The sequence below is a fragment of the Boleophthalmus pectinirostris genome, unplaced genomic scaffold, assembly GCF_026225935.1.
Source record: "Boleophthalmus pectinirostris isolate CB_2022bp ecotype Guang Dong unplaced genomic scaffold, ASM2622593v1 HiC_scaffold_13, whole genome shotgun sequence".
NCBI lineage: Eukaryota > Metazoa > Chordata > Actinopteri > Gobiiformes > Gobiidae > Boleophthalmus > Boleophthalmus pectinirostris.
The window spans coordinates 16,842,501-16,856,989 of NW_026571036.1; the positions used below are offsets into that span (position 1 = coordinate 16,842,501).

At 40.9% G+C, this 14,489-nt stretch overlaps 1 protein-coding gene across 1 annotated transcript in view; it reads right to left on the reverse strand.

Annotated features, from left to right (window-relative positions):
* Positions 1–917: 917 nt before the first annotated feature.
* akap12b (A kinase (PRKA) anchor protein 12b) overlaps positions 918–14,489 on the reverse strand; it is a 42,334-nt gene continuing 28,762 nt past the window's right edge. The window contains 3 exon segments of the mRNA XM_020925233.2: positions 918–1,769; positions 2,542–3,177; positions 3,180–6,698. Coding sequence (XP_020780892.2) covers positions 2,546–3,177; positions 3,180–6,698 — 4,151 coding nt within the window. The 3' untranslated portion in view covers positions 918–1,769; positions 2,542–2,545.

Consider the following 14,489-nt stretch of genomic DNA (forward strand, 5'->3'; position numbering starts at 1 on the left):
ACTGATGTGCATACTTTTCACCAATGTTCTACCAATTGTGGTGCATAAAATGAACAACAAACAGCTATTTTTTGTATGTGTGTACAAACGTTTTAACATTTTAATGAGGCACAAGCAGAAAATGATTTATTTGTGCTCTCTCTTACATTTCATAAAATTATTTTCTTTATTCTTCCTGTTGAAAAATTCTGTCATTAGTTACATTATTAAAAGCTAAATTATGATAATTAATTACAACATAGGTGAAATAGTAATACTTATTTACATAATACACAAACATAATTCTACTCTATTTTACATAAAGAGAAATATAGTTACCGGTCCCAAATTATGGAGAAAAGTTATTAGTGCCCATTTGTTATTTTTAGTAATTTATTTATTTTTTGTTCAGTTCAACACCAACTGGCCCTATACCAATTAAAACAATAGATTCTTATTCCATTTATTACATACCTACAGTCACATGTCTGCATCGGTGATAAAAAAAAAACAAAAGAGAAAAGGAGACTTCCCTCTTAAGAAAGTCCCCTCCTTCCCCCAATGAATTTTAACCTTGTGACTTGAGTTTGGTTTGTGGTTTGTGAAGTGTCTTGAGAGATGTTGATTTAATTGAATGCAACTGATGTCTCATAATATAGGCAATGGAAAAAACATGACTCCCTGATTCATTGTGATTTGATTTGGGCTTTAGGATAGGAAGGGTGGACTTTTCATTTCTGTATCATGCTAAATCTATTCCAAAACATTTCATGCCTGGAGTGTAGTATACAAAGCATCTGAACCAGATACATACTGTGATACTTCATGCTGGCAACAGGGGGAGTCAAGTACTGTATTGTTGATAAAAGTGCGACCACATACACAAATGCAACAAAATCTGGCATGAAAGTATTGTTTACCAAATAGTCATGAACAAATTAGTTATCATATTACTTTATTGTATCTTTACAATATTATGCAATGTGTAACAATGTAATTTTCACAGTAAATCAGGCAGTGATTGTTTGTCATATCTACAGAAGCTTATGATACACTATTTTTGGTGGGACGCAGCACATTGTGACAAGTGTCCAGTCTTGCAGGTATTGAAATACAATATCAAACACCGCTTATTTAGATTTTTACAGTGCTATTACATATTGACACACCTGTACCGTGGTTCACTTATATTTGCTACAAACAATAAATGAATATGACATTAAAAGTTGTGATGATACAGGTGGCATCTTGAAGATTTTGTTAAAATAACGTTTCAACTGCCATGGGGATACCCAATGTATCACAGGTAAAAACAAGTGAATGTCCATACAATAACAAAATAGGGCAAAAATGAAAAAATAGAAGTTGAATGACGAATAATCAATATAAATACAATATACAAGATAATAATCCTCTGTCTCTTCTCCATTGGTCATAAATCTCACTCTCGCTACTATACAACCTCACACATACTGTATACACAAAATACACACTCCACCAGGTTTCTCCTGATTCAGCAAAGGGCACTAGAAAGCCACTGAACATGACGTCACACTCATTCGTAAGCCAGATGAGATGCTTTCGGGGAACAGGACATGCGTGAGTGTGAGAGCCAGTGGGGATGGGGGAGTTGCAGGAGGATGGTGGTCAGGGCAGGGGCAGAATCAGTATCTTTTACTCTCTGGGGCGTGATTTCCAGAGCTGCAGCCTTTCACACTGTCTCTCCCTCATCACTCACGTCTTCCTGGTCCAAACTGTAAGTCGCCCAGGCACATGTTTTCTGTCTCCATCTGCAACAGAGAAACAAAAACATGAATAAATAATGTTCAATCACGAACAATTAACAATTTCTTGCTACAGATAGACATATCTATCTATCTATCTATCTAGAATACAAGGTCAGATAGAGACAGAGGGATATATAGTTATAACATTTGATACTTTGAGCCTATGTTTAAGGGCAAAAGGTAATGTCTGCACATGTAAAAATGCTGCTTCTGTAACACTTCTTTTCCTATTAAATTCCTCATGAGAGATTTCAAGTGACCCTTTATATCAAGCAGCCCTTTATATCATGTTGCCTTATACATTGAAGGTATAATTCAGTCAAAATAACATAAAAGTCCCGGTTTGAGCTCTTTGAGGCTTTGTAATTTAATCTAACAAATGTGTACACCGACATGGTTCTTGACTCCATACTGAGAAAGAAAACGGGAGGAGGCAGAGGAGGAATCATAATCAGTCTTTCAGCACAAGTTCATCTGCCCCTCACACACACCGCTTCCCTTTAAAACCCACGGCCTACAAAGAAGGGGTCAACGGCGGCATTCCTGCTTTGATATCAAAGGTCCCCTAGTTACTCATAGTCTGAACAAAAGCTTTTTCATCTGGTCAGTGGGTAAATCCCCTCCCCTACTCCCCTAATAAAACCAGGGCCCATTGATGTTTCAAAAAAGCTACTATGAGAAGATTGCTTGATATGCCAACAAAGGAATTTTACAAAACAACTACCTTGGTTCTCACACTAAAACACATGTACCATTAATAAAGGGGCTGCCTCACCTACTCACGATGCTGCTGTGATCTCTGTGGAGACTGGTTCTATTTCCTTCACGGCCTCCTCGATCACCTCGATCACCTGGGCCATGACCTCGGCGCATTTCCCCAGTGGCTTCTCTGCTTCTGGTTGGCTGTCTGCTGCTGCTGCCGCCTCTGATTCTTGGGGTTCCTCTGACACAGTAGACAGCCGTTCAGATACTTGTTCTGAAGTTTCACCATTTGTCTTGATTTCTTCTTGAGCTGGGGCATCCACTGGACCATTTGTGTCAAACTCAATTGCAGCCTCTTCTTCCACTATTGGTTCTTCAACAACTTGTGCTGTTTGGAGGACCACCTGGACTGGGATGTGGAGTTCTAGGGGTTCGGGCTGTGTCTCTTCTTCAACTGGATCCGTGTCATTTTCTTTCTCTTCAGCTTCTGCCTTCTCATTGCTCTGTTCTGGTTCATCTTTCTGACTTTCTTCCGTGACCTCTTCTTTCTCCTCTTCTGCTGCTGTCTCTTCACTTACTTTAACCTCTTCCTCTTGCTTCAACTCCTCCTCTGGCTCCTTTTCCTCTTCAGTTAAATCAATGCTGCCTGTGATTTCAATTGGAATTGTGTCAGTAACTTCCATAGCAACATGAAGAGTTTTGGTGAGGATTTCTCACACAGGATTGCAACTGGAGTGTCTGTGACAACTGGAGTTTCTGATTCGACCTCAATATCTTTCTCAGTTGTCGCAACTGCCTGGTCTGGGGTTGGGACAGTAGAGGATGGAGTGGTGGGTTTTTCAGATTCAGGGGCATCTTCTGAAACTTTGTCCACAGCCTCTTGGATGACATTCTTGGCAATTTCCATGCTTTGTGACTCAATTGTCTCTTGAACTCCTTCCCCCTCTGTTATTTCTTCCGTAGCCTTTTCTACTGCCACAGCAACTTCTGATTCAGCAACTTCATTCACAACTGCTTCAGCGACAGGCACATTTTCAGCCACATCTTCAGTGGCAGTAACTTCTTCAGGGTGAGGGCTGACAGGGGCAACAAGGACTACTGTTTCTGCAATTACAGGGACAACTTCACTGGGCAGGACAAAAGGAATTTCTGGCTCAGTTTCCTTTACGGTGGTCATTGTGCTGTCACATATGGTGGAGGATACCTCTTTGGTCACAGCTTGGACTACCTCTTCAACTGGAGTGTTTTCTTCAGTAGCAACAAGCTGCTCCATGTCCATCTTGACTTCCTTGGTCTCTAGAGTTGGCTCAGTCACTTCAACACTTTGAATACACAACGCAGCTTCAGATGTTGCAATAATCGGATCAATAACCTCAACTTTAGGTGAATTTTCGCTAGGTGTAGGTGGCTGGATAATTTCAGATCCTTCCATTTCAGTGCTAACAATACCAGCTTTCTCAATATGTGGCTCAATACCTTCAGTGGCAACTTGAATGTCTGCAATGCTATTTGCTGTTTTTTCTACCATGGGTTCAAGTTCAGTGGTATCGACTTGGTGGATTTGAGCTTCAAGGACCGGATCTTCAGACATGGTGGCTTGTTCTGCCATTTCTGGTTTACCCTCAATTGATACTTCAGTAGCACAGGCATCACGAATTACAGCCATACATTCTGTAATCGGTGACACAGGCTTCTCGAGAGTGACTTTTGCGATCTCCTTGGTTCCCAGACCAGTGCAGATAGCCATAGCCTCATCACGGGCATGCACCTCAAGGATGGCATTGGTCGTAGCATCAGCAGTTTCAGTTGGGGGCTCATACTCAGTTGTTTCAGCAGCGGTTTGAATGGGAGCATCTTCAACAGCAACAGATGTCTCTGCAGGGATTACATCATTCTGGGCTTCAACAGCTTGGAGAACTTCCTGAGCATTTTCGGGCTCTGGTTCTTTGGGAACAGTGGCTGTTTCTGAGGATGGAGCAGGAGCGACAGGTTTGACTTCAGCAGTGGACAGTCTGCGGCCAGAGCTGACTTGTTTAGGAGACACAGGGGCTTGCTCTTCATCTTCTGTTATGTCAGTATCCACCGATTTGGGGGTGGCAGCGCTCTCGGCCTCCTCTGGGATATCACTTAGCTGGTCTTGTTTGTCATCTTCAACTGCTGCTGAGATCCAAGATGGGGACCTCTCTTCAGCAGCACTGACTTTGGCCTGGACAAGTTCTGCATTGGCTTCTTTTTCGGATTCAGGTTCAGCTGGTTCATCATATTCAGAAAGAGGGACCACTGCTGGAGTGTCAGAGTCCTCTTCACCAGAGCCATGTTCTGTTGAGGCTTGTTTTTCGGACTTCTTCTTTCTACGCCCAGGGAAGAACTTCTTCAGAAAGAAGGATGACTCTTCTTTTGGGACTTCACTGTCGGACAGCACTTGTTCTCCTGCCTCCTCTGATTTTTCATCACTTTTTGTCCTCTTCAACGTCACCATGCGTTTGAGTGTATCCCAGGCAGAGACAGGAGGGCTCACGGGTTCAGGAGAGGACACAACTTCACCCTCATTCTCACTGGTTTGTGGAGTGGCAACCACAGCTTCAACTTTGGCCTCCTCTTCGGTCTCTTCTGCAGCTGCAGCTGATGGTTCCTCCTCAACCTTGGTCTCATCATCATCGGAGTCAGAGGTTTTGCGTGTTCTCTTTTTAGGACCACCCATGCACATCAGAGCCTCCCATGAGACAGAGGTGTCCATTTTCTTCTTCTCCTCAGTACTGCTGGTGAGTTTTTCGGTGGCTTCTGTCTTTGGCTCTTCCTCAGTGGTCTTCTCCTCTTTAGTCTCCTCTTCACCACTCTTATCTGCCAGAGTAGCACTCTCAGTGGAGGATAATGTTGCAGACTTGGCAGGTTTCTCAGTAGTACCCTCATCGTCACTCTCAGAGGGTCTCTTCACACGTCTTTTGGGTGTCACAAGTTTCTTGAAGGAAGACCAGGCAATGATCCCCTCCTTTTTCTTTTCCCCATCAGAGGTGACTTCACCATCGGTCTCCTGGCTGGACTCTTTTTCAGTAGCCTCAGCAGTGACCACATGTTCTCCGGACTCTTCTGGAGACGAGGGACCACTCTCAGCTTTAGCAGCTTCTGCTGATTCAGTAGATGACTGTAGTTGTTCAGCCTGCTCCCCGGACTCGGTATTCTTGGTTTCCACATCTTTCTTGGTCTTTTGTTTTTTAGTTGACAGCTTTTTGAGACCAGCTCCGGTAAACAGCTTTTTGAGAGGGCTTCCATGGGGTTTGGCCTTCTCCTGAGAGGACAGCAGCTCAGCTTCTGAGGACACTTCCAGCACAGCTTTCTCCTCGTCTGGTTTGGCCTCGTCAGTAGTATCAGTTTCTGGGGCAGGTGCTTCTGCTGTGGTATCTGTAGCTGCCTCAGGTTTGGGTTCTTCTGCGGCCACTTCCTTTACCTCCTCAGTGACAGCCTCTTCCTCAGTCTTGACCTCCTCAGAAGTTACTGTAACTTCCTCTTTAGCCTCTGATTTGCTCTCTTCTTCAAGAGCGTCTTCCTTTGTTTCTGCTTTCTCCTCTTCACCAGCAGCCGCTGTTTCTTCTTCCTTTGGTGTTTCCTCTTTCACCTCTTCCTCATCCTTTGTCTTCTTGATGCTAGCTTTCTTTCTCAGATTGGAGAAGAGTCCACCACCGAAGATCTTTCTAAATGGGGAGATAACTTCTTGGGTTGGAGCTGTCTCTTCTTCCTTTTCAGTTTTCTCCTCTTTGGGTGCCTCTTCTGCAGCCTCTACTTCAGCAGGTTTGGTTTCTACCTCTGTGTTTTCAGACTTCTCTGCCTCTTTACTGACCTCCGTCTCAACAGCAGTATCAGCCTCTTTCTCTTCAACTGTGCTTTTCTCCTCAACAGTTGCCTCTTCCTCTTTAACAGCCTCATCCACAACTGTGTCATCTTCTTTGTCTTTGATGGTCAGTAGTTTAACTGGGTCCTTCTCCTCACTCTTGTCTTTCTTCAGTGTGAACTTGAAACCAACAAAACGGAATATCTTCTTGAAGCCAACCTCATTTGCTTCTCCACTTTTCTCCTCTGCAGCTTTCTCTTCAACAACTGAGATGTCATTGGCATCAGCTGATTCTTTCTCCACTTTCTCTCCATTTACTTGAGGAGCCACTTCGTCCTGAATGGCGTCCATCGTCTCAGGGGCCTCCTCTTTCTGAGCCACAGACACACCATCCGGCTGGCCCACTGCAAAGAGAACAAAGCATTTGGTTAGCTCTCGATTAGTTCTCACATAAAACTAAATCACAGATCAGTGAAAATACATTAAGCTTAAAATAATAATAATAATAAGATATTGTTAAATGAAAACACACATGAGTCCACTTTTATTTTAACCAATGTACCAGGTTTGTTCACTTCTTATGCCAGTCCCAACCTGAATAAATGGTGAATTAGAAAATGCATCAGTCTAAACTCAATTAATATTCCAATACCAATGTAATTTTATCATAAGTATTTTGGCAGTATAGGTTTGATCTGTCTATGTTTGCATACATATATAATAGAAAACTAAATAGCCTTGCATGAACCACCTGCCAAATACTCTAGAGTTCAAAACTGAATACAATTGAGGCTTAAAGGATGCCTGTCCGCCATTTCTGTCTGTGTTTTGATAGTGGAGAGTGTATGGAGTGATGACCTCTCTCGTCTGAAACCTTTTTCCTCCTCTTACATCTCACTGCAGTCTGGAAAGCCTCACATCTGATACCCCTGCACTTTCAATAGGGACTGCCAGCACTTAATGCCCAGCTATCAGCTTACCTGATTACACCCACTAAAAACACTATGAGCCTATTACACAGAGAGGAAACTAAGCTCTCAACTTTGTCATTAGTGAAAAAAGAATAATATTTTTTGAGACCATTACAAAAATGAGAAATGCTTATTAAGTATGCTGATATGGAAAAAACATCCAATTCTGTTTTTGTCTGACACAAAAATGCCAAACCAAATGTCTGTCTACATACTTTTATTTAATTATAGACATAAAGCTCCACTTAGAAGAACCACATTCCAACATTTCCAAGGATCCAAACAGTAAGGAGAGGATTTTGAAAGCTCTAACACCCTGCAAAAAGGCTACAGGATAATTATATTTATTAACTATGTGACATACCAGACTTAAAGCCATGGTCATGCCCATATCTTATGGATTGAGGAATTTAAACTATGTTGTCACCTCCTTATTTACATAAAATATTTTAGGATGCTCTAAACATATTTTGGACCAATGGGAATTTCAGAATGTTTGTTATTTATGTCTCAACTTTAAACAGCGTTAAATTTAAGCTATACAATACTGGCTTTTACTCCTATTTAAAAAGTCCCAATCCCCTTGACCCAAATTCCACCACAGCAGGATGGATGGGGACCACCCCCCTTCCCAAGGCACACACTCATACAAACACAATAGCCTTCTTACCCTCTTTGGCCTCCCAAAATAAAAGACGGGGGGTGGTCAACTTTGCTATTATCAAGAAACCATGCAGACTAGAGGAAGTTTGTCATTTCGAGCTAGCACACTGAAAAGACCCTATGTAAACACGAACTGGGGCCGACCAATCAAAAAACAGTTTCTTACAATTGTGTCTCAGTCACATAGGTGATACTAGTCAAGCATTAACAACACAAATACAATTGTGTGAACTTGGGCCATTTACAGACTTGATGTAACACATGTGTGAAGGACGTGTCTATGTGTATCTACATGGATAGTAAAACAGGAACCATGTTGATTTAACAGACTACTGGCATCTCTCCTCTCTTTTTGATCTTTGTTTTCCGGACGATTTTTTTTTACAGGCACACACAACTGTTAACTGATTCGTTTTGGGGGAAGAGGGGGTGGGGTGGTTTAAATGCAAAAAGGGGGAGGAGGTGGAGGAGGGCGGGTGTTTTGAATAACGACTGTACTGGCAAGAATGTGTGTGAGAGGGTTGAGACAGTGGGGGGCTACGGGGCGAGACAGAGATGTGGAGGGGAGGGGGGTATGTCCCGAGGCTGGAACCCAAATCACTTTAGAAGGGTGTTGCATATCAAACATACAGATACATACACATTAACTGAGGTTCTAGTACTATAATGGAGGCAGGCTTTGTTTACATTGTAAACTAGGGAAGCTATATGGCCCCTTTCAATCACTCACATTCTCACTAACATAAAAGTATAAAAGTAAGCATATTAAAAAAGTTATCAAAAGTGGTATCGCCGATATATAATTCATAAAACTGTGTCTGATGGTGTCAGTCCTCTCATAATGAAAACAGATCAACTACTAGTACTTATAGCAGTTAAAAATCAACAAGGTATAATGTTATAGTAGCCTAAGTATCTCATGAGCTCCATGATCTAAGGTGTGGTCAGAGGGAGCACTCCACTGTCTCCATAGGGGATCCAGGCATCAGTCACACCCAAAGTCCATTAACCATTGCATCATTCTTTCCACTTATATACAACACAATATGGCTTTGAAGCATATCTCCACACTATTACACAAATGCAACATATATCTTTGTGTAAATTATCAAAACGATCACTTTCCCAACTTTTTAAAGCCTTGTGAAGCAAATAATTCCATATGCACTCCTCCCTCCCTATTACAGTCCACTAAAGTGAATAACCCACTGGGATTTAAGATGCAAGTCTAATCTAATGAATACTTCACATGACAAGACGCTGGGGAGAGCTGGCTCTGATTGTGGCCCAAGCTAAAAGAGGCCTTTGAAAAGGTCTGTCAAATACTGATGTTGTACAGTGGGGGCATTTGTACTACAGGGGCAGCTGTTGCTTTGTCAGATTTTTTCCCACCAAAAAGTCAGTGTTAAGTGATGTTTAGGGTACTTAGTTGAATACATCAGTGAAAGGATTTATTGAGAGGAACAATTGGAGAATGGGCTACAGTGGCAACAGGAAAAGAGGAGATGCTATGGAGGGGAATAAAGCCAACTACACAGTCATCACTTGTACTTCATAACTCTACATATTGCAAGTATGACACTATAAAAGTGGAGATGAGACATCAGATATTAAATTCAAAAAGCAGAACATATAAAACCCAAACTGGAATTCCCTCCACTCTCAGTATATCCACAAATAGGACAGCTGAATTTACTCATCCATGCTGGGACAGTGCAGGCTAACCACACCCTCAGGACAACAATGCCTTAGGCTAGAAAACTCACGTAAAATCATGTAAGATGAAACCCCTGAATAGACTTGCACTACATATTCAATTACCAATAAAAAGACCTGAAAATGATACTAAACACCGGACAATACACAGAATAATTGAAATATAGGCTTACCTGTTAGAGTTATTGTCCCAAGCATTTGTACAACTCCAAAATGACTTTCCTAAAAATATATGGAAAACTTAAAAATGAAAAACGTTTTTAAAAATGAAAGCTGTAATATCTCTTTTCAAACTTGGCTTGCTGTTCACTTGCTTCACTCTACAGAGGGCTGAGCTGTGTGTCTAGTTGCTGCGTCCCGGTCGGTATGTGGGGAAGAGAGAGCTACACACTGATTTCAACAGACCCACACACATGTCATGTTTGGGACCACCCCCGGCTCCCTTCCTCTCCTCCTCCTCCCCCGTCCGCCCCGCGCCTTTCTTCAGCTGTTCTGAATGAGCACCCCCCCACCCCCTCCCCCTCACTCCACCCATACATCTCAACACCCGCTCCACCTTCTCCTCTTCCTATAAGCATGACTGAAGTTTGTGATCACGTTTACCTTAACCATAGAAAATGTTACTTTTGTACCCAATACTGGTAAAAGTATTGTTTATATTTTTAAAAAAGTATAAGAAAGAATCAAAATGTACAGAACTGAATATTTTCACAACTACTACTACTAAATACTATTATTTCTATAGGTTTGCTACTGTTGCTTCCATTGTCACTGCTACTGCTTGTATTTTACAACTGTGCCAATATCAAGGACAAAGGCTAAATTTACCTATTACAGTATATTCAGATCACATAACAAATTATGTAATCCTCACAAGTGCTTCAACTAAAACTAACCAGGATGCCCTAACAACATGGTGAGGTTATGGGGTCACTTTATTACAGTGTACGTAGAAATAGTATTTAAAATAACAAACTTACAAATACAAATTGTGAAACACAACTTTCCACCATATTTAAACTCCATATTGTCTCACCCAAATCCACTTCCTGCATGGGTCTCTGCATACCAATTCTTATGCATTGTTTCTCTTTCTCCACAAAAGACAAACAAGTAACTCAAAACAAGTCTAGAGAGTATCCCCAGCCCCCTTCTTTGACTCCCACATTCAGGGGCAACCGCAAGCCCACAGTATCACCATATCTCATAACTACTGTCACCAGGCATCAAGAGGCACGTTGACGGAGTCAAACCAGGAGGCATTTTGTTTGGAAGTCCATTGTGTATGCACTGCCTCAGTGTAACGTTATAGGTTCATTTGGGGTAAACTGCTAATGTTTTTCCACACTACAAGTGCTACAATCGCACACAATGCCAAATGTGTGGCCAGGATAAAGCTGGATCTGATACTAACTTGCAGTTAGATTCTGCTGAGGAAAACAGTCCAAGGAAAGTCCAAATTTCACTTTTGGAATTTATCATTGTCAAGAAAATACCATGTGCAAGTTAGATCACTTTGAAACTTAAAACAAAACATACAAATCCTTATCTAAAAAAAAATTTTTGTGTGTGTGACTACAATGACAAAGTAATCTTAATATTTACCAAATTTAAACTAACAGACATTACCATACAAACTAATTAACTATTTTTTAACTTTTCAAAACAAGTCTAAACCAAAGCTTTTAAAGCTCAAATCCACTACTCAATTACTCCAATCCAGACAGGTTTAATTCGCCTTTTGTGTGAGGGGGGCCCAGGACAAGGGGGGTCTGGAAGAATGCAGATAAATCCCCAGGTAAATACCGGCATAATCAGATCTGTCACACTTTGGCATTGTCACAAAGGAATGTGTGAATTCTGGTGCAGTGCTCCCAAAAGGGTGATAACAACAGTAATCGAGTGCTGTCTGCTACAGCCTGACTGTATGTAGTATAAAGTTTACATGACCAGACATTAGGCATGGTTATGTGTGTCACTAACTGATTTAACATGATTTGAATTCATTTTGTGGATGTACACAAAACTTCAGCTAAATGAGCAGCACTCCATTGAGGGAGTGTTTGGGCTAAGAGTTATAATTTAAGAATAGGTAGTTTTGAATAGTTTTCTTATGTCATTCTTAGTCAAAATTATGATAAACATTGGAATTATGGGTTTGATTGTACACGTGAAACAAGACACTGTACCTGTTATAAGCCCAGATAGCTCTCTATATAACTTCCAACAGGGCAAGTGAAGAGAGAAGGCTTCCCCCATGAATTTGGCAAACACATCTCAAATTACTTAGACATAACAAAAACAACTGTACAATAAACTGGAGCGTAAAGCCATAAGTCACCTTTGTGATCTTCATAAAGATGATCACAGTCATTTACAAGGAATCCAGCCATGACACATACATCAAGCCTGCAGTTATTATGGTGTCTCATAGGCCTGGCATTTCACTATACAACTCCCCTATCAGGTTACACAATGTACCACTATAGGAGCAGAACATAATGCTGAGTGGACATTGAGTCACTCCGAGGCATTTAAAGTTTGATTGGAGTGCACTTCCTTTTGGCTCAGTCCTTCATCCTCTCTGCTCTGACTCACCCACATCAGTCACATTCCTGGACTTCCATACATACTGACACATTTTAATTTAGGCACCCACACTGCCTTCGGGCTATGGCAGACTTTGTGAGAATTGCTGATGTGAAGGTCCCATATACATTCTATAAAGTGGTTAAAGGATGGAAAATATCATGTGTTTTGAAAGGCAGTATTGTGGACCAAGTTCCATGTCCCAATCTTGTGTGAAATACTGCCATGACATATACTTTAAAGGCTCTATATTGCACAAAAGTAACCTCCTTGTTACCTCCGCAAAAACATAACTGACGATGAGTTTTGTTTCATTCACTTATATTTGGGTTGAGTAACCCTTTATTATTAAGGTGTTTATATCTCCAAAGCTAAAAGTGCTCTTTTCTGCCTTGTGATTGACAATTCCAGGGCTGAAATCATTCAAATGTTCCTGTATCATCTCATGACATCACAAGGTGGAATAGAGTGTTTTCTGTTTGAGAGAAGAACTCCATCTAAATATGCAGTTTGCGTTTTAAACGTGTGAATGAAACGAAAACAAAACTCCAGGTATGTTTTTGATAATAAAGAATATTATACCATAGATAGAAAATAGTGTTATATGGGCTCTTTAACTGGATATATTCTGTGTATATTCAATGGTAACACAAAATAAATGCCATTATTGGTGTCTTAACTGGCCCCTTGTGACTGGAGAAAACAAGCCTTGCTCCCCTCACATCAAGAAGGTCTTGGGTTTGATTCCACAGCAGGTTGAGACCTTTCTATGACGAGTTTGCGTGTTCACCTCATATCTGATTGGACTAAAGGACAGACAAATATTAAAATCCTTCTGAAGTAAATTTTTTTAAACATAAGAAACAAAAATACCAAAGTCACTCACTGGAATGAATCACTTCTCATTTCTCGCATAGTGTATTTGTCAAAATTATCTAAAAACTTTAAATAAAATTCTGATGGCATTGAATCACATACCCTCATCTAAACAAATTAAAAATTTAAGGGAGTGCTGACGCAAAAGCTCTATCTGCTTAATGTGAAGAACAAAAAAAAAAAAAAAAAAAAAAAAACATGCAGGCGCTCAAGAATGTCTAAGGAGGGGTACTGAGTGAGTGGAGGGATGGGTGAAGGGTCATTTTTTTTGTATGCCGTATTCAAAAAGAGCATGACATCATCAGACAGACAGGCCAGGCCCAGTTTAAGCTTCCCCCTTCCTCAAAGAATTCCAAGAACAAGATTTCAAACCATGTTGGGATAATTGGAGGAAAGGGAAACTTAAGTGTGCGTGAATTTTACACAAGATCACAGAGTTTTGATCAATGGACCTCTTGAAAGTGTCCAATGGTCCAATGCCACTCCACTGCCCCATCTGAGAAGTACTTAAGCTGGGCTATACGGCTTGGGCTGCCAGGACGGGATAAGACTGTAAGACAGGAAATACAGTCTCTTGTTGACATCATGGCTTCCTCTTCCTCCCCTTTCCCATTTCCTCGAGCGATGCAATGTTTTGAGTTTGTCTTGTACTCCACGAATTTCCGTAAAAGTGTGATTCAGAAGGATAAAAGATTTGACGCCTCTCCCTGTTTCATGACTCAAATGTGAACAATGACAGACATGTACATTTACGTATATTGTTAAATGCATTGTACTTGATTTTTAGTGTTTGCAAAACTTGAAAAACATAACTAGCTTATTTATAACAGTCTGCAGAGGTCCAAAGTTATCCCTCAGTTACCTTGTGCATTTGGAAAATCCTAATTATTCATCACAATATGTTTATAAGCGCCTTTCATAACCATTAGCATGCTAACAGCCCACTTCCTAATTCTCAGAGGATAAAGAGCTCTAAATTATACACAGACAGCACACAGTGATCTCATTTCTACCTTAAGACCTACTTATACAATATATCTGTACTGGGGTAAAACTAATTCTGGTCATCTACACAGAAAAAAAAGGTTAAAGCCACTTTAAATGATCTTTATTTAGGTACTAACATGTGACTAACGCTTGAATTCACAATGTAAAAACTGGCGTGACAAATATGTTCAGTAAATAGTGCATTTGAACCAATTGACCAAAAAAATTCCTCATAGTTGTGACCTGCCATCTGTTACACTTGCCTTTACTTTACATTCCAGAAATATTTCAGGGAGCAATTTGGCATTCCAGTTGGTGTTAGACATCATGTTGTCTCAGTGTACAGGCTATGCGCTATAAAACATCTCGTGACATTAAAAGCAACTGAAATAA